General features: G+C 36.2%; 1 protein-coding gene across 3 annotated transcripts in view; it reads right to left on the bottom strand.

Moving 5' to 3' along the window:
• PPIP5K2 (diphosphoinositol pentakisphosphate kinase 2) overlaps positions 1-21,685 on the bottom strand; it is a 65,021-nt gene that overhangs the window by 23,096 nt on the left and 20,240 nt on the right. For all 3 annotated transcript variants that reach the window (XM_081320260.1, XM_081320258.1, XM_081320259.1), the window contains exons 8-19: positions 16,822-16,983; positions 15,913-16,034; positions 15,010-15,111; positions 13,315-13,401; positions 11,320-11,395; positions 11,109-11,218; positions 7,905-7,990; positions 7,468-7,593; positions 7,251-7,372; positions 4,571-4,753; positions 2,501-2,642; positions 1,557-1,780 (exon numbers count right to left, since the gene is read on the bottom strand). In XM_081320260.1, the coding sequence (XP_081176386.1) occupies positions 1,557-1,780; positions 2,501-2,642; positions 4,571-4,753; positions 7,251-7,372; positions 7,468-7,593; positions 7,905-7,990; positions 11,109-11,218; positions 11,320-11,395; positions 13,315-13,401; positions 15,010-15,111; positions 15,913-16,034; positions 16,822-16,983 (1,542 nt within the window). The remainder of the gene's footprint in view (positions 1-1,556; positions 1,781-2,500; positions 2,643-4,570; positions 4,754-7,250; positions 7,373-7,467; positions 7,594-7,904; positions 7,991-11,108; positions 11,219-11,319; positions 11,396-13,314; positions 13,402-15,009; positions 15,112-15,912; positions 16,035-16,821; positions 16,984-21,685) is intronic.

Genomic DNA, 21,685 nt, shown 5'->3' with positions numbered 1-21,685 from the left:
TCAATTCTTAAAACAATTAAAACAAAATAATTGATTAAAATGGAGGAAGGGCAAACCCATGGGAGGTGGGGAAGAACTTTAGACAAAATGATGACAACACAGGTCTCATTATGAGTCTCAATTTTGGTCACATTGGCTTCCAGGTGCAAAATCACCACGATTTTTGTTCTGGATGATAATATTGCCTATTTGCTAAGTTCCAAATATAGGATCTGTGTTTATGTTGTTCCATAAACATTATTTTGCTAGTTTTTATTGTTATCTCATTTATAATAACAAAATTTATATTATCATTGTTATTTTGTACTCTAATTTTGTATTCTGTATGAATCAAATTTATTTTATTTATTTTATTTATTTTAATTCCATTTATATCCGGCCCTTCTCCGAAGACTCAGGGCGGCTTACAAGCTTAGCAGTAGCCTTCATTCTATGTATATGCCTGCTTATTAGGGCTTTCACACACACCCCAAGCGGCATTATTACACAGTCAGCTTAATTGCCCCCAACAATCTGGGTCCTCATTTTACCTACCTCGGAAGGATGGAAGGCTGAGTCAACCTTGAGCCTGGTGGGATGCGAACCTGCACTAATTGCAGGCAGCTGGTGTTACTTAAGGAGGCATTAGCCCACTGCTCCACCAAGGCTAATATTGCCGGCCCGCAGGCCAGACACGTCATCCGGAAGCTGCACCCACCCCATTGCCAGCAATGGCGAAACCATCCCAATACGTTGCGTGACGTCACGTGATATTGCAAGTTTGACATGTCTGTTTTACATGTTAGCAATAACCGAATTCAAATCCATCTATAATTCCAATTCCTCTATTTCATTGATCATTTGCATTCCAATCACCCATTAGTACTTTTATTTGCTTTCTTGATACTGAATTTAGCAACCCTTGTAGTTTGCCAAATATTTTTTTGATGTCTTCCATCAGTGCCACCACACAATGATGATCATTATTATAGATCCATTACCTCTAATCTAGATGATCCTGTTGTTTACTGTATATTATTAAAGTACCTACTTAGCAATATTCTTTGAGTATCATTACAATCCTATTTCCTTTAATGGACTCATTCTGAATAGTGTATCGTGTAATCCTCATATTTTAATTTCTTGAACCGTGTTTTTGCTCCTTCTTATGGAGTAGATCTGAGTTAATCATAGGATACAAGCAATATGCCCCATGATTCTATTGGAAGCCACATTAAAATAATCTAGTTATTTGTATACAAGGCTACAACTAGGAGAAAACCTAATGAACTGTGTAGAATCCACAACTGAGTAAATAAATATAGCATTGCACCATTATTCTGGATTCAGTCTGTCAACAAGATATGTGCCATTTTTTAAATATCAGATTCCTCAATTTAATAAGGGAAAGAGGTACTGCTTTTCAATTTGTGATAATTCATAAAAACTGCTTTATAAACTACAAATGCATTTTTAGACAGTAAATTTATTCATTTCCCTAACAGTTAATAAATATGGTCTGGAGAATATAGCTTTTTATTTTGATGAGAGTGTTATGTAAGCTGCAATGTACATACCTGAGGGATCACAATGTCAGCCAAAGCCTTTGACAGTCTGTATAATTCCATTGTATTTTCTAGCTTTAAAGAGACATTATGCTGAACGTCATATTTTATGCAGTCATAGATATCTGGGATTTTACTTATATCATATTTTCCATTCTTTGTTTTAAAGTCTTTTTCAAGCTTGGCCCACCTACGCAACATTAGTTCCAACGTTTCACTGTGATAAAGTTGAATATCTAGTTGGACAAACAATTATTAAAAAGTGATAATGAGAGTTGATTAAAGTAACATAAAGGAATGTTACAATAGACATTAAAGAAATATTTCTACCCATTCCTTAAGCTTTAGAGCAACCAGTTTTCTTACAGCTTGGTTTTGTTTTATTTTTTTCTTTTACACATCCACACTTGTACTTCTGCCATTCTGGCATTAACTAAGCCTATTGCTATCTTCTTTCCTGCACAAGGTTACTGCTATTTTACTTACGTAGCCATCTACATCAGTGAAGTTAATTTGCTATTAATATATTAGAGTAGCTAAGAGTCATTGAGCAAACTACTACAATTTTTTATTCTGAAAGTTGTTCCTGAATAAAAAGGTGTCATAACAAAAAAATTTTTTTATTTTAATTCCATTTATATCCCGCCCTTCTCCAAAGACTCAGGGCGGCTTACAAGCTTAGCAGTAGCCTTCATTCTATGTATATGCCTGCTTATTAGGGCTTTCACACACACCCCAAGCAGCATTATTACAAAGTCAGCTTAATTGCCCCCAACAATCTGTGTCCTCATTTTACCTACCTCGGAAGGATGGAAGGCTGAGTCAACCTTGAGCCTGGTGGGATGCGAACCTGCACTAATTGCAGGCAGCTGGTGTTACTTAAGGAGGCATTAGCCCACTGCATAAATATGCATAATTAATATTACCAATCCAGTCTGATCAAGCAAACTATTTACCTGCAAATTTAGGATCTTCCATTCGTTGTTTGATTTGAGACGTCAAACTCTGGATTAAAGAATATACCTTATCGCATGTCTTAATAGGATTTTTTATCACTTGCATTGATTTTATCAGAGAAACACTGCCAGATGGTGTCAGCTGTAGTACCAGACCAAAAAGAAATATGTAAGCTATAATACTTACAGCCTACATGTATAGCATCTGATATCCTAATCTCTGAAAAGACGTATTTTTAAAATGTGCTATGCTAATATGAGAAAAACTTATAAATTAAAAAAAACACATTTTGACTTATTATCTTTTAAATACAGGTAATCCTTGACTTAAAACAGTTTATTTAGTGACCGTTCAAAGTTACAACACTGAAAAAAGTGCCTTATGACCATTTTTCACACTTATGACCCTTGCAGGAGTCCCATGGTCACGTGGTTAAAATTCAGACACTTGGTAACTGCCTCATATTTACGACAGTTGCAGCGTCTTGGGGTGATGTCATCTTTTGCAATCTTTGATAAGCAAAGGCAACACAGAAGCTAGATTCACTTCGCAACCATGTTACTAACTTAACAGCTGCAGTGATTCACTTAACAACTGTGGAAAGAAAAGTCGTAAAATGGAGCAAAACTCACTTAACAAATGTCTCCGCTTACCAACAGAAACTTTGGGCTCAATTATGGTTGTAAGTCGAGGACTACCTGTATACTACTAAAAACCCTATGCTAAAAGAAAAAACTAATTTGAAATAATTACTATATCCAACAATTTTGTTTATTAGTTCTAACTTACAAAATTCAATTTAACTGATATCCATCTTTGCCTTATTTTCCATTAACTCTCCCTACTTTAATATTTCAAGTCATGTAAGTACAGCTACATACTAAAACATATATGTTGTATTTAAGAACTCCAGAAGGCTACAAGAAATATACCAGTTTGACCAGGCTTTAGACTAAGGCACATCATAGAATTTGCACTCCTAGTGTTAGTGAATAATCTTTGGAGAGATCAAGATCAGGGAGTACAACCTGTCCTGATGTCTCAGTAGCTTTCCATATGATTAACCATGATATCTTTCTGGACTGTCTCCAGAGAATTAGGAGGTTTATCCTTCCTGAGGGCCGTTTAAATTTCTTCTTTCCCTCCCTCCCTTCTTCCATTTACACAGTCACACATCTCAAGTACATGATTCTAGATGTCTTACAACTGTTATAAAACAACCACATAAACAAAATGCAATATAAAAAAGACATAAACACATACAAAGCATCCATGTAAACAAAATATTAAACCTAATCAGATTTCAGAAATATGGATTCAGAAGGATACCATAGTTGATGGTATCAAATGCTACCAAGAGGTCAAGAGGAGCAAGAATGAATGCATTATACCAGAAGTCATCCAAAAGTGACAACAGTGCGGTTTCAATCCGATACCCAGGTCTGAAACCTGACTGGAAGGGGTCTAGATAATCCTCTTCTTTCAAGGTACTCTGAAGTAAGTACAACTGCCTTCTTTAAACATGGAAAGCTAGAGCAGGGGTAGGCAACCTTGGCTCTTTTATGACTCATGGACTTCAACTCCCAGAATTCCTGAGCCAGCATGGCTCAGGAATTCTGTGAGTTGAAGTCCATGAGTCATAAGAGCCGAGGTTGCCTACCCCTGGGCTAGAGACTGAACAAAAATTGTCTAGTATAAATGGGTCTTATGGATGGCTTCTTGAGTGGATGAACCAATTCTTCTTTAAGAAGAATTCATCACAGCCAAGTCTTGGCTAACTGTCTCCTCCTAGGATGTAGGCAACCTGGGGACATGAATCTAATATACAGATGGCCATACTCGCACTCATGAGAAATCTGTCCATTTCATAAGGCCCAACAGGTTCAAACTCCTATCGGGTAACATAGCAAGACTGCACCTAGGCACCCCACAAGACCTGTATAAAGCCTGGTGTGCAATTGGGAGTGGATTAAAGCAATTTTGTCCAACAGATACCTCCAACTAGCCTTGTACTACCTTTCCTGTAAAATCTTTCACAATTTTAATTCATCTGTAGAGTATTTTCTAACCTTTTCATAGTCTTCAGAAGTAAAGTCTCTATCTCTTTGGAGAATTTCATTAAGGCGTGCCTTCACCCGATGTTGGCAACTGCTAAGAGAGTCACTGTCACTGTCCAACAGACCATTCATATTAGCACTTTTGACCATCTGCACAAGTATAGGTGTGAGTTCCCCTTCCAATGCCAACAAACCCTGGGGAAAATAAAGTTACTGAATAGAATTAAATATATTAACTCTCAAACTAAACAGAATATATAAAATGTGTAAGTAATTGTCTTATCCATTATGAATTTGACAGAAGAACTGCATTACAACTTACATATAGATAAAATAAATAATTCTAAAGCTGTCCAAATTCAAGCCCATCAATATGATACCAAATATCATATTTATATATTTATAATTATATTTATATTTGCAGTGAGGAAATATTATTTTAATTCATTACAGATTTCTCATCTCTTCTTTTTATGTGATGATTCTAAGCTTGTATTATGATAGGGGAAAAACCGTACTCAGTTTTTCTACACTATGGTTTATTTTACAACTTTACAACTTTTTCTATTTTATCTTTTTAGTAAGTTAAGCTATAAACATTATATTTTGTCATAGAACCATTTGCTTCAGCTCCGTATCATTTTTATTTTGTTTTTGGGCACCATTTTTATTTTATTTTTATTTTTTTTAAATTCCATTTATATCCCGCCCTTCTCCGAAGACTCAGGGCGGCTTACAAACTTAGCAGTAGCCTTCATTCTATGTATATGCCTGCTTATTAGGGCTTTCACACACACCCCAAGCGGCATTATTACAAAGTCAGCTTAATTGCCCCCAACAATCTGGGTCCTCATTTTACCTACCTCGGAAGGATGGAAGGCTGAGTCAACCTTGAGCCTGGTGGGATGCGAACCTGCACTAATTGCAGGCAGCTGGTGTTACTTAAGGAGGCATTACCCCACTGCTCCACCAACTGTCTAAATTGGGTTTGGGATGTGATTACCAAAATGAGGAACAATACTCCATGTATTTTATTGGAGGTTTTTAAGAAGTCACTGGACAACCTTTTGTCTGAAATGGTATAGGGCAAGGGTATCAAACTGCCAGCCCGCAGGCTGGACGCATCATCCGGAAGCCGCCCCCACCCCATTGCTGGCAATGGCAAAACTGTACTGATACGTTGTGCAACGTCACGTGACATTGCAGGTTTGACATGTCTGGTATAGGGTTTCCTGCCTGAGCAAGGGATTGGGCTAGAAGACATCCAAGGTCCCTTCCAACTCTATATTATTATTATTATTATTATTATTATTATTATTATTATTATTATTATTATTATTTATTTATTTATTTATTATTATTATAGACCATGCAAACTTATAAAGTGTTACACAATAAAAATAGCATTAAGCAAAACAAAAAAAGCCCAATCACAATTCTGTTCGACAACCTGTCACACACATTGTATACACATTGTGCTAAACAATAATATTGTCAAGTTTGGGGGTAACATATAGCATGAACTAAGGGACGTGGTGGCTCAGTGGGTAAGGACGCTGAGCTTGTCGATCAGAAGATCGGCAGTTTGCCGGGTCAAATCCCGAGTGCCGCGTAGCAGAGTGAGCACCTGTTACTCGTCCCAGCTTCTGCCAACCTAGCAGTTCGAAAGCACATAAAAATGCAAGTAGAAAAATAGTGACCACTACGGTGGGAAGGTAACAGTGTTCCATGCGCCTTTGGCGTCTAGTCATGCTGGCCACATGACCACAAAGACGTCCTCGGACACTGGCTCTTCGGCTTTGAAACGGAGGTGAGCACCGGCCCCTACTTCTAAATCACTTCATTTTGATCAAAAGGCATTTTCTGAACTTGATGATTGGTTGTTCAAGTATTAATTTGCATTTATGAATAGGCCATCACAGATTGAGTTTTTGAAATGAATTAGTTCATACAGGAGAGCCAGTTTAGTTAGTGGCTCAGATGCTGGACTATAAACTGGGACACAGTAAGTTTTAGTGTTCCCTTTAGATGTGGAAACTGGCTGGGTGACTGAGTCAATTACACTCTCTCAACTCAATCCACCTTACAAGGTGGTTCTTGTGGAGAAAATAGGGAAGAAAAAACAGACACAAACACACACACACACAAACTAGAAATGCATATGTCATCTTACACAATCCATTATGAAATTTTGGCAAAGGATTTGTGTGAATTAAAATTTGAGTCTAGTGAGTTCCAAGTTTGGGAAAGGCTGGTTGAGAATGTCTACAACTCATTATCTAATTTTATTTCAAAATGTATTGCTAATAAATATGGGATATAAATCAAATAAAAAATTGCTTTCTAATTAGACTCAAATTAACTAGGCTCAGAGAAATACATTCATGCAATTTTTAGTTTTTAGATTTATTTTTGTATCAAATTGCATGCAATTCCTAAAATATACTAAAATATATTTTTCTATGCAATAAAGAAGCAATTTATACATTTCATGCAAACTGGCTGAAAAAACGTTGGTGCTGATTAAGTACTGATGAAGTAGTCCATTTTGCATTGAGAAAATGGAAGAAGTTATCATATGTGTGTGTGTGTGTGTGTGTGTGTGTGTGTGTATAAAATGCAGAAGAACTGAACTCTTCCTGCAAGTAACGTATACACAAGTAACATTTCATATTTTCTACTGTTATACTACCTTTGCAAAAGCTGCAGCTGTCATTTGAACTCTTCCTTCATCAGATGCATAGATTTTGAGATCATGCCGATAGGTACTATGCAATCTAAGTAGGCCACATCCTGGAAATCCTGCATAGTCACCTACCAAAGCAAAACAATGAGGTTTCTCATCTGCTTCTGTAGATCTTTTTTTTCATAGATAAGACTTCCAGCAGTTACAAAGAAAAATCAGTTACCTTGTCCACCTGGGTACATACATCGGAAAGCTCTTCCTAGTTCCTCTGCCTGAACTCTACCTGCAGGTGTCAATTCTCCTCCCCATTTGAGAACTAAGAGTAGAGATGGCTCTTGTTTGCGGTTATCTAAATACATACAGGCAAGTAAAAGAATGTTTTTTACTTATGTTCAAAATTTGTTCAGAACTGCAGTTTGATAATATTGGATTTTGGCTATAAAGTTGCCCTAACTCTAACCAAAATGGAAAAGAAAATATTATAAGCTGAATTAATGTATTGATACTAATTCAATATAAGCTACTGATCAATTGAAAGAATAATCAGATTGGCTCTAACCCTGTTGACATTTCACAAAGCTCTAAAGGTATAACTGTGTTCCTAGGATTAAATAAATAAACTAATTGATGCAAATTAGTTCCTAAAAATAACCAAAATACCTTCTTCTTCACTAGATGTTTTAGGACAACCATGAGGAAGATATGTCAGTTGTACTTTGCGATTTATGCCAGAAAAATGTCCATACCTAAAAACAACAAGAATAGCATAAATGATATAATACTGTAAAAGAAACACAACTAATCAGATGAGTTGGTAATATGGGATACTGCAATACAGATACAATAAACTGTGTTTCACTGTCTGGAGAGAAAGCAATCATGTTTATTGTTCAAATTTTTAACCAAAATACCAAGAAAAATGTGTCACCCACAGATAAGGCAACCTGCATTTTATGTAGATAAGCCAACCTGTATTTTTACCATTTTTTATTTCACACGTACTTTAATATATATAAAATCTCATCCGTCATCCTCAGGCTGGTGACTTCAGCTTCGTTCTTCTGGGAGAAGTGTGTGATAGTGGCTGTTTTTTCTTCTTTTTTAAACTGCCAGAGGGGGTGTGTTCTGTGGGTGGAGGCTTGGCTGTGTTCTGATGGGGTGGAGGTGTGCTCTGATTGGGTGGGGGCTTAGCTGTGTTCTGATTGGGTGGGAGTGTGTTTTGAATGGGGGCTGTGTTCTGATTGGGTGGGAATGTGTTTTGAGTGGATGGACTGGTCTCAGCTGCCAGCCTTGGACCTGAACTGGTGAGTTGTACTGCTTTTGTTCGGCTCCATGTTTGTGGTGGTGCCATGTTTTTATAGTGGGTGTCAGTTTGCTTATTGTGTGGTTTGGAGGGGTTTAAAGTGGCTAATGTTGCAGCTGTAGTTAGGTTTCTGTTTTGTGGTTGTGTGTCATTATCATTGTGGGTTCTGATTTGCTTTTTGAATGGTTGTGTGGTGGTGATGTCATGTGATGTTATCATGAGTTTGGGTCTGGTATCATTCTTGCTGGTTGGGACTCGTCTGTCAATCAAGGCGGGTTTCCAAATGGCTGGTAGGCGAGAGGTATCATCTCGTATGTTCATGCTCTGGGGGCGTTTTTCTATCTCGATGGCTTCTCTGATTATTCTGTTGTTAAAATGTTCAATTTTGGCGATAGTTCTGGTTTTTTTAAAATCAATTTTGTGTCCAGTGGCTTTAAAGTGTTGGAACAGGGATGAAGTTTGTTCTCCCTTTCTGAGTTCCTGTGCTCTTCAATGCGTGCACTTATTCTAGTCTAGTCTTGCATACCAATGATACATCATTTTATAAAAATTCTCTTTATAATTTAATGTAAATTTTAACCCGTTCCTCCACAGGCTGTCTCATTGGTCCAGCTGTATATATTATATTATATTATCCACTCAAAACACATCCCCACCCAATCAGAACACAGCCCCCATTCAAAACACACCTCCACCCCATCAGAACACAGCCAAGCCTCCACCCACACAACACCCCCCCTCTGGCAGTTTAAAAAAGAAGAAAAAACAGCCACTATCACACACTTCTCCCAGAAGAACGAAGCTGAAGTCACCAGCCTGAGGATGACGGATGAGATTTCGTCAAAACGTTGCCCTGATACCTCCAATTCTATGTGGGGAAAAACCTGAATAACCAAAGATCTACATACAAACACCCGCGATATATATATTCATGGAAAAGCCTATCTGTGGATGAACTAAACCTGTTTTTTGGATGCATTTTGACACCTAAAATTCTTGCTTATCTGTTGGCTCATTGTATTATACTATTAGCAGAGTTCAAGAAAAGCAGTAACACACATTACTTTTCTATTATAATTTTCTGTCCATCCTCTAATGATGTAATATTAATTAACACAATTTAAATAAACTGTTCTCATAGAAAAAGATTGCATGCATGCAGAAGAAGTTTAATCAATGAGTGTAATCTGTATATGTATAGGTGGTTCTTGACTTACAGCCCAACTGACCCCAATTTTTTTGTTGTTAAGTGAATTTTGCCGTATTTTACTACCTTTCTTGACATAGTTAAGTGAATCACTGCAGTTGTTAAATGAATCTGGCTTCCCCATTGACTTTGCTTGTAAAAAGGTCATAAAAGGTGATCACATGATCCTGGGACACTGCAACTGTCATAAATATGAGTCAGTTACCAAGTGTCTGAATTCTGATCATGCTGCAGTGGTTGTAAGTTTGAAAAAAAACAGTCATAAGTTACTTTTTTTCAGTGCTGTTATAACTCTGAACAGTCATTAAATGAATGGTTGTAAATCGAGGATTATATGCATAATATGACTTAGAAAGTAGAGCAGATTCAGCAGAAATCTCATATTAAATTAAAATGGGGAGGGGGAGTGCAGGACCTCTTTACAACAGCCATAACTTTCTACAGACCAGCTTCAAACAGATGCTATTGCTTTAAGGAATCATATTAAAGATACAGCTGCATTAATAAATAACATAGCATGTTTTTCTGCTCACATGGAAGTCTGCTAAAAGACGTGATTGCTCTAAAAAGGTCCTGATCTCTTCTGCATTCTGAAACATTTTTTTAAAATTTTTATGACTCTGCAATTCCTTTTATCAGGGTGGAGTCAGAGTGACTGAATGGAGCTGAGTGATTACTGGCTGGATGCCCTTCCTGACGCCTAAGCGGAGTTCGCAACAGATATTTTCTCTTTGCATCCTGGCAGAAAAACATCTGTCGCTGCCTAGGATTGAATTCTCAAACTTCTGAGTGGGAGGCAAGTGGCTTCACCTCTAGGCCAGTGCACCGCTCCCAAACAAGTTATTTACATCAGTGTTTCCCAACCTTGGCCACTTGAAGATGTGTGGACTTCAACTCCCAGAATTCCCCACTCAGCATAGCTGACTAGGGAATTCTGGGAGTTGAAGTCCACACATTTTCAAGTGACCAAGGTTGGGAAACACTGATTTACATTACTTGTATATTTTGTTCAAAATAGAAATGGGAGCCCCACTTTTTGAAAATATCACGATCGTTTCAAAAGAAAGGTATCATGAAATTAAGAGGTTGACTCCAATCCTTTAAAGAAACACTAGAAGAAAAAAAATATTCTGCTTTCTTTATTGTCTTCTCAGTGAATCTAATATAACCTACTTCCTTTCAGACAAATAAAACAACAGTCAGAATCAGGCTTAGTTTAGCAACTAATCTAACAAGGTAGATTTGACTAGTTCCAAAGTTATAGATCTAGCTATGAAGAACACCAGATGATCTTTACATAGTCATCCTAAAATGTGTTTTTATTACATCAAAAATATTGAAATAAAATACTTACATCTCCAATACAGTCTTTAACTGCTCAAGTTTAGATTTGTTTTCTTCTATTTCAGAGTCATTATTCTGTCCTAGCTCAATTAGGAGCTGTCTTGCAATATCAAGTACTTCCTGAAAACAGTGGCAATTTTACAAGTAGTTCATAAAAATGGATAATAACATGTGTCTAGAGAAGAAAAACAAAGGTTTTTTTTAGAAAACAGAAACCTTACCTGTAGCTGCCTTGGCTTCTTCAGCTTTAACTTCCCAGATTTATATCCATTGCATTTTTCAAAAAGATCAAAAAATCTTTTAAAAAAAAAGGGAATGATTGAATTATTTCACAAGATAATCACATACAGATTCCAGCATTACCTGGTGATAATGGCAGAAATATCAACTTCCCATGAATTGATTGATAGAACTGGTATTCGTTTCAAAAAAAAATGTATTTGCTGAATAATATCTTATACTAGAATTAGGATTACATGAAAATTCAGTAAGGTTTATATTTATAATTTTTTGAAGAGAAGTTCAATTTTCTTAAAAAATATTTATTTATTACAATGTATATGGCTGCCCATCTCGTCATGATGACTTTTAACAACTAAAAACATAGTGTTACAACATAAGCACATAATCAGCAGCCATGGTAAAAATCACAAATAACAATCAGCTTAACCATCCCAGAGGCTGTGCCACATTCTGACCTCCATTCCCAATGGCATAGCCAACTCTTCCAAGACTTATAAAAAATAAACAGGATTAGGGCTAATTTATGCCAAAACTGAGGGATGATAAGCCAAAGTGTGTGAGCCACCACAGAAAACAGTCTCTCCTTGGGTCCCACCAGATGTAACACTTTAAAAAGGAGTCGCAGCATGCTTTCTCCACCAGATTTGATGAGAAAGGTAAACACAACTGGGGAGACGTGGTCTCCCAAATAACCCATCCCATGCTATGAATTTGATAGGTAACTATCACCACCTTTATGTGAACCCATAAGCACGATGGCAACCAATGTGTCTCATAGAACAGAAGTGTAACATGGACCAGTCAAGAGCACACATAATTGCAAATGAAGGCGAATATACGTGTCCCAAGATAATGTTGCAGGATCCAATCTGGATCGGTCACCGGGACCAGTGGTTTTGTCTTCTGAGCTTTTAGACTCTTGCTGGAGCCCATGATGACCAACCCAGATTGGACCCTACACATAATTGTCCAGACTGCTGCATTATGAACCAAGAGCAGTTTCTAATTTTCTTCAAGAGCAGCCCAATGTTAAGAACCTTGCGGTAATCTATTTGGGAGGCAACTATAGTATGCATGATTGCGAACAAAACACCTCAGTCCAGTAACGGTTACAGGTCGAGCACAACACAAAGCTGACCAAAAGCTCTCTTGTCCGCAGCTGCCACCTGTTCCTCAAACAGGAAACACTGCCCAGAAAGACAGCCAAATAGCACTGCATCTGTTTGGGGTACTACAATACCCTCCAGAACTAAAGATAGAAAACCTTGTATCTTGGAGGCTCTAAAACCAGAGCCACTCTGCATGCTGGGTTGAGTTGAAGCCTGTCCTTCCTCATCCAGACCACAGTTTCCAAACATGGAGACAGAATCTCCATAGTACTGCTTGGTCAGCCATGGGTAGAAATAAAAGCTGATACTTATACTATATAATTGATGATAGGGGTTAAGCATAGGGGTTAAATTTCTCAAGTGAGCCCTCTCCCATGGTCTCCCACTATGCCTTCCTCAACCATTACCATACACGTGTTCTACCCTATCCTTAACACACACACCCCAAATCTCCTCCTCCCCAATTCACTGGCCCATCTCTGGATTTAAGAGTCTTAATCACATCACAAACCACAAAGTCCATCCCTTGGGGCACTTCTATTCATGCCATCAATTCCTCCAGCAGCCCTAGACCATACACTTTACCCCTACAAACTTCACAGTTGTATCCAATCATACTTTCATATCATAAGAATTTCATCTTATGATAGATGAAATCTATCCTTAGGAGGATTTTTCCCAATGTAATGCCCCTCAGTTATGTTTAAAGTATAATCCTGAGGATTCCAAGTCTGCAAGCAGAAGTAACAGTCCCAACATACGTGGAAGACACTTGTTGTATAACGCCTCTTAGCTCAAATCCTAAATTTCAAAAAAGTATTCAACTTAATTATTTCACTATTCTTTTTATCACCAGATGCTTACTTTTGGTGTTTAACTTCCATTTTCATTTTTTGCTTTGGTGTGCGATCTCCATGCCGTATTACAGCAATGACACATCTAAGCTCCATCCTGCAAATATATAAGGAATGTGATTATATGTTTCTATTTATTATTGAAATGAAACAATCTGATTTACTGATACTAAACTTGTAGAAGCCACCAACACACAAAGTCTAAAAAGACTTAGTAAGCATCCAATTTAAGCATCTTAAATTAGAATAAAGAGAATGGCAACTTTTTCCATAAAACAGCAACTACTATGGAATAATTATCCAGAAAAATGGTGGGCTTGCCTTTACTATATGCTATATACTATAAGCAGAGACTGCAAGTATCATAGATGCTTTATTTTGGATTCCCAAACTGAGCAGGGGGATAGGACTAACAACTTAAATGCCCCCTTCCAACTCTATGAATTTATGAAATTCATATTCCTGAAAAACACCCATACTTAAGTTAAGGTTACTTCCAACAAGTTAAGCATGGGAATTGGGGATAACTCAATATGGCACTGGGCAAGTGGGTGGAGGTCTTAAGTCTGAATGCATTTGTTTGGAGTAGATCTAAAGTCCATTCAAAATAAAATATTTTCACTGAACTCAAGAAAGATATCTAGAGTTAGAAACTCTTAATTGTTGCAAGTGTAGCAGAATTTAATCCTGAACATAAAATACCACATTTATGAATAGAAGTCTGTGTTCATGATACAGCAAGGGGTGAGCCTTGCATTAGATAGTAAATATTTATTCTGAGTGATGCATTGCTTTTGGTCATGTATGGCGGTGAATTACTTTTTACCTGGAGATAGCAAAATTTAGAGTCCTTTTTAACAAAGGAAGAAAAAGTTGAAAAACTATGAATAGGGGAAATATTTGTATTCTGTTTTTCTCTTCAGCAGCCTTGAGCTCTGAGGAATATGAGTAACTACTACTTTTGAAATGATAAGTAAAAGCCAAGGATTTCAGGTTGCATTCATGACTTTGTCATTAGAATCTATTATTTTTGCTTAGAACTTTATGCTCTACATTCTGAACATATCCAGCAAAATTTCATTTTATCTCCTGTAAGAATAGTTTATTTTCTATAGGGGGAATGAAATGAAAGACTGTACCATCTAGTCTGATGATTGTATGTCACTCAGGGGCAGGTTATATTATCAACATCATTTAATTTTTTTGCCATTTTTAACAGTACAAGTTGTAAGAGAATTACCAAGCCCATAATCTAAAGCAAGAGGCTTAACCAAAATGTGAAGTCCACAGGCCAACTGGGGCAAGAGGACTGGAGATATCTAGCTTTCCACTTGATAGGCTCAGCTCTTCTGCTATAGTTATGTGGTGGAATATGGTACTGAGTCGCATGAGGAGGGGATCTTTCCCAATGACCAAAGAGGCAAATCAGCCTGGAATCTTTGGCATGCAGGAAGGAGCCAGAGAGAATCGTCCCTAATCTTTCACAAGGTTTATCTAATAGTTATGCAAATTGTGCTTCAGTCTGTCAAGATTCCTGGCTGTTGGTGAGCAATAAACTCAGAAACTATTCTGAGTAGGTCCTTCTGTTGTTCTTGGTTCCATGAGCCTGACAAATTGCTATCTATGGAATATGTATATTTACAGAACCTAACATGGATAAGAAAAAAAATCTTGGGGTAATTTTATGCAAGTATTTTCTTCTTACATTGTTCCTGAGGTGGTTGGCACAATAGGAATATCTTCTGCTTCCAAAGGTATAGACCAAGGGATCTGAAATTGTGGAGCAAGTTCTCTCATAACAATATTTCTGAAAGGGGAAAAGTAAATGACTTATTAAAATGTCTTCATTTATCTGAATAATATATACTATGAAATGAATAATTTGTAGCAATATCTAACTATAATTTTAATAATTAAACATATTAGGGTTTTTTACATTTCAGTAAAGAAAACTCCTCTGAACAATTTTGAGAATAGGCAATCATTATCATTTAACAGATTAAGACTCTGCTTAAAAATGGTGATGTGAGAACATATTTATGAAGTCTGTCAGGAAACCAAAAACTATAAACTATGGAAGTTCCTTATTCCACAAAAATCACTTTCAAAGCTAGACTTCTAAAAATGTGCAAGTTTCTTAACTAGGACATTCATGTGCTCTATATAGCTAGTATAATTGTCACTATATATATATATATACATATACATATACATATACATATACATATACATATACATATACATATATATATATATATATATATATATATATATATATATATATATACACACATATATATATATACACACATATATATATATATACACACACACATATGTCAATTTCTAGTAACTCCTGAACAGTAAAACCTACTTTTGAACAAAGTAAGCACATCTTGATAAATCTCTCAAAAGGCTAACTTCCTGAGATCTTATCCAATGTTGTTCTCCCAAAGCATCACTAGGAAATTATTATTTTTTGTTAAGTTTTATAGCACAAAAATGACAAACATGGGAAATGGAAAAATCTGGAATTTGAGTCAAATCAAATATCCTTATAGGTCAATAATAGTGTCCCAGAGCCCACTCAAATTCTTTAAACTATTACCCAAGGATTTTAGCGCAATCATCATAATACTTCATAGAATTCTTCACAAAACTGAAGCCATTGACATCACAGACGTAGGACTGCCCATTTGCGCGCAACAAGTCAAATCCACAAACTGTTTGCTATCAGAGAAAGCAACAACATGCTCAAAACGTGCAAAATATTATCTATAGACATTTAAAACTCAGTAACTATATGTAGCAGAAACAAAACATCCCACATATTAATAATCTAAAATATCACAGGATAGTGTTCTGTTTTCTTATATCTCTTTAAATCTATATCCTGTCTTAATCTATGCTTAAATGGAACATTTGGAAAGACATGTCATTTTGAATTTAACATTCTTCTAAATTCTTATCCTATTCTTTCTAAAATTCCAAAATACCTTTATAAAACAGGTTAACAGTACAAACAGCTCTAAGAAATGCCAAACATCTATTTGTAGGGGCTTGCTCCAAGTTGATGTAAAGAGACTTTGTTACACATTTTCTTAATAGATTTTCTCAGCTGATCAAAGCAGGAGAAACAAACACAGAAAAAAGTAATAATTGAAAAGCAAGAGATACCCTCTGTATTAAAAAGAACAAAAATGAGTTTCTACACATTTTTGATGCCAGGGTTCAGCAGTATGATAGTACCAATGCTGAGCTGTTTGCTATATCATAAAATAGCACTTGCTTTGTAAATTGAACAATTATTTTTTTAATGGCCTTATCTTATGAGATTAGAATGCTCATTTTAAATTCCATGAACTTTGACCATTTGGGGGGAAGAGTTATCTGGTCCATCATGTGAAATCATTCAACAGTATCCAAGACCTGAAAATGGTTTGGACCCCTGGAATAGGCAATAATTTCAGGAAATAATAATTTGCTTTGAGATGTAATGTTATTGTAGTCTTGTTACCTTAAAAGCTAGGCATACTTTCCAAGCTATTAGCTTTTCCCGTGCATTAAGTATCACTGGATACCTCACTTCTTTGCCTTCACTATCCCGCTCCACCTTGCCATCCAAAGCAGGGGATTTACGTGCTTCTGCATGTGCATAATCTGGACCTACAGTGTACACCTATATTTGAGAGTAAAGGGAAAGACAAAGAAAGTAAAATCTTCTTGGTTAAATACATGGCATTAGGTGTAGTTTCACCTCACAGCCAGTTCCATCTCCAAGTCTCCTAATTTATGCTTTTACATTCCCATGGTGAAAAGGAGACAAACTGAAAAGCACTAGAATGTAAATAAAACTGCCAGAGCCCTTAGCTAAAAGCCTATACTGTGTCCTACCATTTACCTACTAGCTAACTGATCATCCTGAAACAGATTACAATGCTTTAATGTTATGAATGGCGGGAACTTATATCCTACTTATTTCAGTTGATTTGTCCTAAAGATGGTTAAGTCTGGAATTTATTAGATTCCCTAGAAATAATTTACATTTAAAGGAATGAATTTTCTCAAGTAATTTTAGAAGTGCCATGTTAAAATTATATAATAGGTCGTACTTTTAAAGAATGGGAAAGTAGAATGCTCTTTTCTAAATGTTCTTAGAACTGGAACTAACAATGCTATCGAAATAATTGATAAACAACTTTTAATACGGCTGTGCATATTCACTGAAAAGTGGGCTCAGGAACACTAGCATAAAAACTCTTTTTGAAATGCTAAAGCAAATTGATGGTGAAAACCACAAAGCAAAATAAAGAGGTGGGAGTGAGGCTTCTAGTGTACGTGGCCAGCTTACCAGTCTAGATAGCTCTTTCCAGACCGAAGCTTGTTTACAAGTAGGGAACTGAGTTGCCTTGTTTACAAGTAGGGAACTGAGTTGCCTAAGTATATACAACTCTCCTAGGTTAGGGAGGGTCCCACAGTCACCCTCCAAAAATATAGCAATGAGAGTCTGGAGCGGCATTCAGAAGTAGCCAGGTGAATCATTCTGCTGGGAGGCAGGGCTGCAATCATGTTCTTGTTAAAAAAAAGTAGCCAAACGGACAATAGGTCATGCCTTTCACTTAAACACCTTATTGATTATATTTACTAAGTGAAAAGAGGCTCTATTCAGTCACAACCTATTATTCCTTTTTGAAGATCTGTGCCATTTTTGAGAGATCATTGTACAGGAGAATGGTCACCAGAGGTAAAGTAAATTAAGGAAGTGTGGAGTATTTTTTAAAAAAATTTGATGGAGAAATATAAGGATATATAAGGATTTAAAAAGTTGTGTTTTATGTTGTCGTTTTCATGAATTTGTCAACTTTATCTGACATTAAGAGTTATAATTTGCAGATTTCCGGCCTTGCACAGTAGCGACTGGTCGCGGGCTTGTGGACCGCTGCACCCCCCCAGCTAATTTTCATCCTGCCTAGAGATCCTAATGGGTCCAAGCCGCCCCGGAGAGATGGTGAAGAAAGAAGGGTGCCCCAGCAACTCTGAAATGACGGTGGTCATTCTGTTCATCTTGGGGAAAGCCTTCTAACCTGACAGGAGAAAGGCTGTATTTCACCGATCAGCCCAAGCTACTTGCAACCGAAGTCCAAAAGAACCAAGCGGCACAACAGTAAACAGCATGCTTGAAACTGGGCGAGGGGTCTGATTTTCCCTTTTCTATTCTACACTTAATTTCCTGGAAAAGATCCCCAAGAAGCAGAATACCTCCGAAAGTGAAGGAGGGGGACTTCCGCCCCACCCTTATACTAACAGAAGCGGCAAATTAAAATTTCCATGGAGGATCAAAATATATGGTAGTGAAATAAATTTATAAACTTGAAAGCTAAAATTTAACTTTGGACAAGTTTAAAATTGTTGAATGGTTAAGACTCATTTTAAAGACCATTGTTCAATTAAATAAATAAATATTGAAAACTAAATAGATGCTGACACCTAGTGGTGGATGAAGATTATGGCAATTATGATTTCCATAGAGAACTTGCCAAAACCTGGGAAAAGCTTATCTGTGTTTGTGACCTTCAAAGCTTTAATAAGAAAGAACAGCTGTGACAAAAAGAGAGAGACAACAATCTGGGCTGCAGACAAAGAGAGAATTATAAACTTTAGGAAAAAAATTTTTGAACTCTTTGGATTACAAATATCTATTTTACCAGGACTCTAAAGCTATTTGCAAATAAGAAGGAAAACTTTCAACTTTTGGCCATCATGGATCAGAGACATGTAGATAGAACACACCAAGAAAACATAAATACCTCTCAGGAGGAGATATATAGTATACTGCAATTAGTTCAAATCACAAAGAAATCCAAAATAAATTTGAAAATGTAAATCAATCTATTTCTAAGTTAACTCTAGAACAAAAAAAACTTCCAGGAAACAACAGAGAAGGAGCAGACAAACAAATAAGTGGACATAAAATTGAAAATAGAGATTCAAAGATGAAACTTAACAAAGCAAGAAAACATGACTTAATACTAGTGGGGAAAATTTTTTCAAGAAATGGAAAAAACAACTCATCTCTTAAGACTACAAAATAAATCTGAGGACAAAAAACCAGATTGGATAAAATGGAATATAGAGACGTTGAAAACATCAGAGAGAAAGGAAGTGATAAGAGAAGCAAAGAAAGAGAAAAAGAAAAAGATTCTCAAGAAACATGGAAAGGCAAAAGCTTCATATAAAGATACTTATTCGATTTACTTCTTATACCTACAGCAACAATCATGAATATATGGCAAAACGTTTTGATTCAGCAAAACACTTTGATCAAAAAAAAAATACTGGTCAAAAGAAAAAGATTAAAGTGAAAATTAAGAAAATAGATGATTTGATCTACCAGAGAATATGTAAAAAAGAAACATTTGTTTGAATATGGTTAAAGAAATAGAAAAGATTCTGAATACATATGTCATTCTAAGAGGGATGAATTCCTTAAATAATACTGTATGCTTTCCCTTTTTTATTTTATTTTTTGATATAAGTAATATAATACTGTTGAAATAGCTTAGATGAAGGAAATGTTTTAGATATTTAGGGAAATTATAATGTACAAAAAAGAAAAAAATGTTTTGAATAAGAGTTAAAGTATTAGATGACTAAACACATTAAATGGAATATTTAAAGATTAAATATATTTTTAATTATGGTTAAAAAGAATAAGAAATTATGAGGAATATATATATTAAGTAGTGTTTTACTTTTATGTTTCTTTACTCTTGCTCTCTTTTCCTTTTGTTTACTGTTTTTACTTATTCTTTAAGAAATGTAAAAGTGTTGAGATGGTTTATGTGGGAAAAATGGATTTAAATCTTTAAATGTAATTAACTGTTGAGAAAATCTTAACCAGCATGAATACTTTGAACTTTATGGGAAATACAAATCTAAATAAGGACTGTAACGGGATATAAGATGAGGCAACCAGAATGATTACATAGAAAAGAAATATATTGATGTGATCATTATTTCTAGGAATATTGGTAAAAAAGGCAAAAAAGAGCCTTGGTGGAGCAGTGGGCTAATGCCTCCTTAAGTAACACCAGCTGCCTGCAATTAGTGCAGGTTCGCATCCCACCAGGCTCAAGGTTGACTCAGCCTTCCATCCTTCCGAGGTAGGTAAAATGAGGACCCAGATTGTTGGGGGCAATAAGCTGACTTTGTAATAATGCCGCTTGGGGGTGTGTGAAAGCCCTAATAAGCTGGCATATACATAGAATGAAGGCTACTGCTAAGCTTGTAAGCCGCCCTGAGTCTTCGGAGAAGGGCGGGATATAAATGGAATTAAAATAAATAAAATAAAATAAAATATATGTAACTGTTATTTATCAAAATAATAAGAACTGTATTAATTGAAGGTTTGCAAAGAAGACATCTTGGGGAAAAGGGGAAATCAACTAAATGCACTATGTGGATTATGGATTATAGAAACCAATTGTTAATGATTTTTCTTTACAAATATAAACCCACCAAACACACTGTTTATCAACTATTAGGTGATTTATGTTTTTTAAAAAAATCAATAAAATATATGGAAAAAACGAGTTATAATTTGCAAGTTTGGATTGTATGTTATGGGAAGGAAACTTTTCCAATTTTAGTGAATTCTGATTGGCCAGGAGATACCAGCTAATCTACAAATACCTTTAAAAAAATTCTTTGATCAGAAGAAGGAACTAAAGAACAGAAGACTAAGCAATACTGAAGGCATCAAAGCCAAACAGAGATTGCAAAAATTATTCTGGAACATTTAAACAATTCACTTTATAAAACATCTATGTTCCAAAGATGTCCAAAGAGAGCAAGACAAACAAATTATTCAAGTAAATGGAAAAAAGATAAGTAATTCAGAGAGGCAACCGTGTAGAAAGTTATCAAATCACTTATTGTATTTATACAGTATTTTATAATATTTATGCACTTAGATTACTGTATTATAAAGTATTTGATAATAGAAAGGACATCTTTTTTTCTCTCCTTTTTTTATCCTGCGTTCTCCTCCCTTTTAATCTTTATTTTCATTGTGTTTTATGCTATAATAAACCTTAATAAAGGGACGCGGTGGCTCAGTGGGTTAGGACGCTGAGCTTGTCGATCAGAAGGTCGGCAGTTTGGCGGGTCGAATCCCGAGTGCCGCGTAACAGAGTGAGCGCCTGTTACTCGTCCCAGCTTCTGCCCACCTAGCAGTTCAAAAGCACGTAAAAATGCAAGTAGAAAAATAGGGACCACTATGGTGGGAAGGTAACAGCGTTCTGTGCGCCTTTGGCGTCTAGTCATGCCGGCCACATGACCACTGAGACGTCCTCGGACAAACGCTGGCTCTTCGGCTTTGA

Source organism: Vipera berus, assembly GCF_964194415.1.
Source record: "Vipera berus genome assembly, chromosome: 2".
In the NCBI taxonomy this organism is placed as follows: domain Eukaryota; kingdom Metazoa; phylum Chordata; class Lepidosauria; order Squamata; family Viperidae; genus Vipera; species Vipera berus.
The sequence above is the reverse complement of the archived record's forward strand: the minus strand, read 5'-3'. Positions and strand labels throughout refer to the sequence as shown.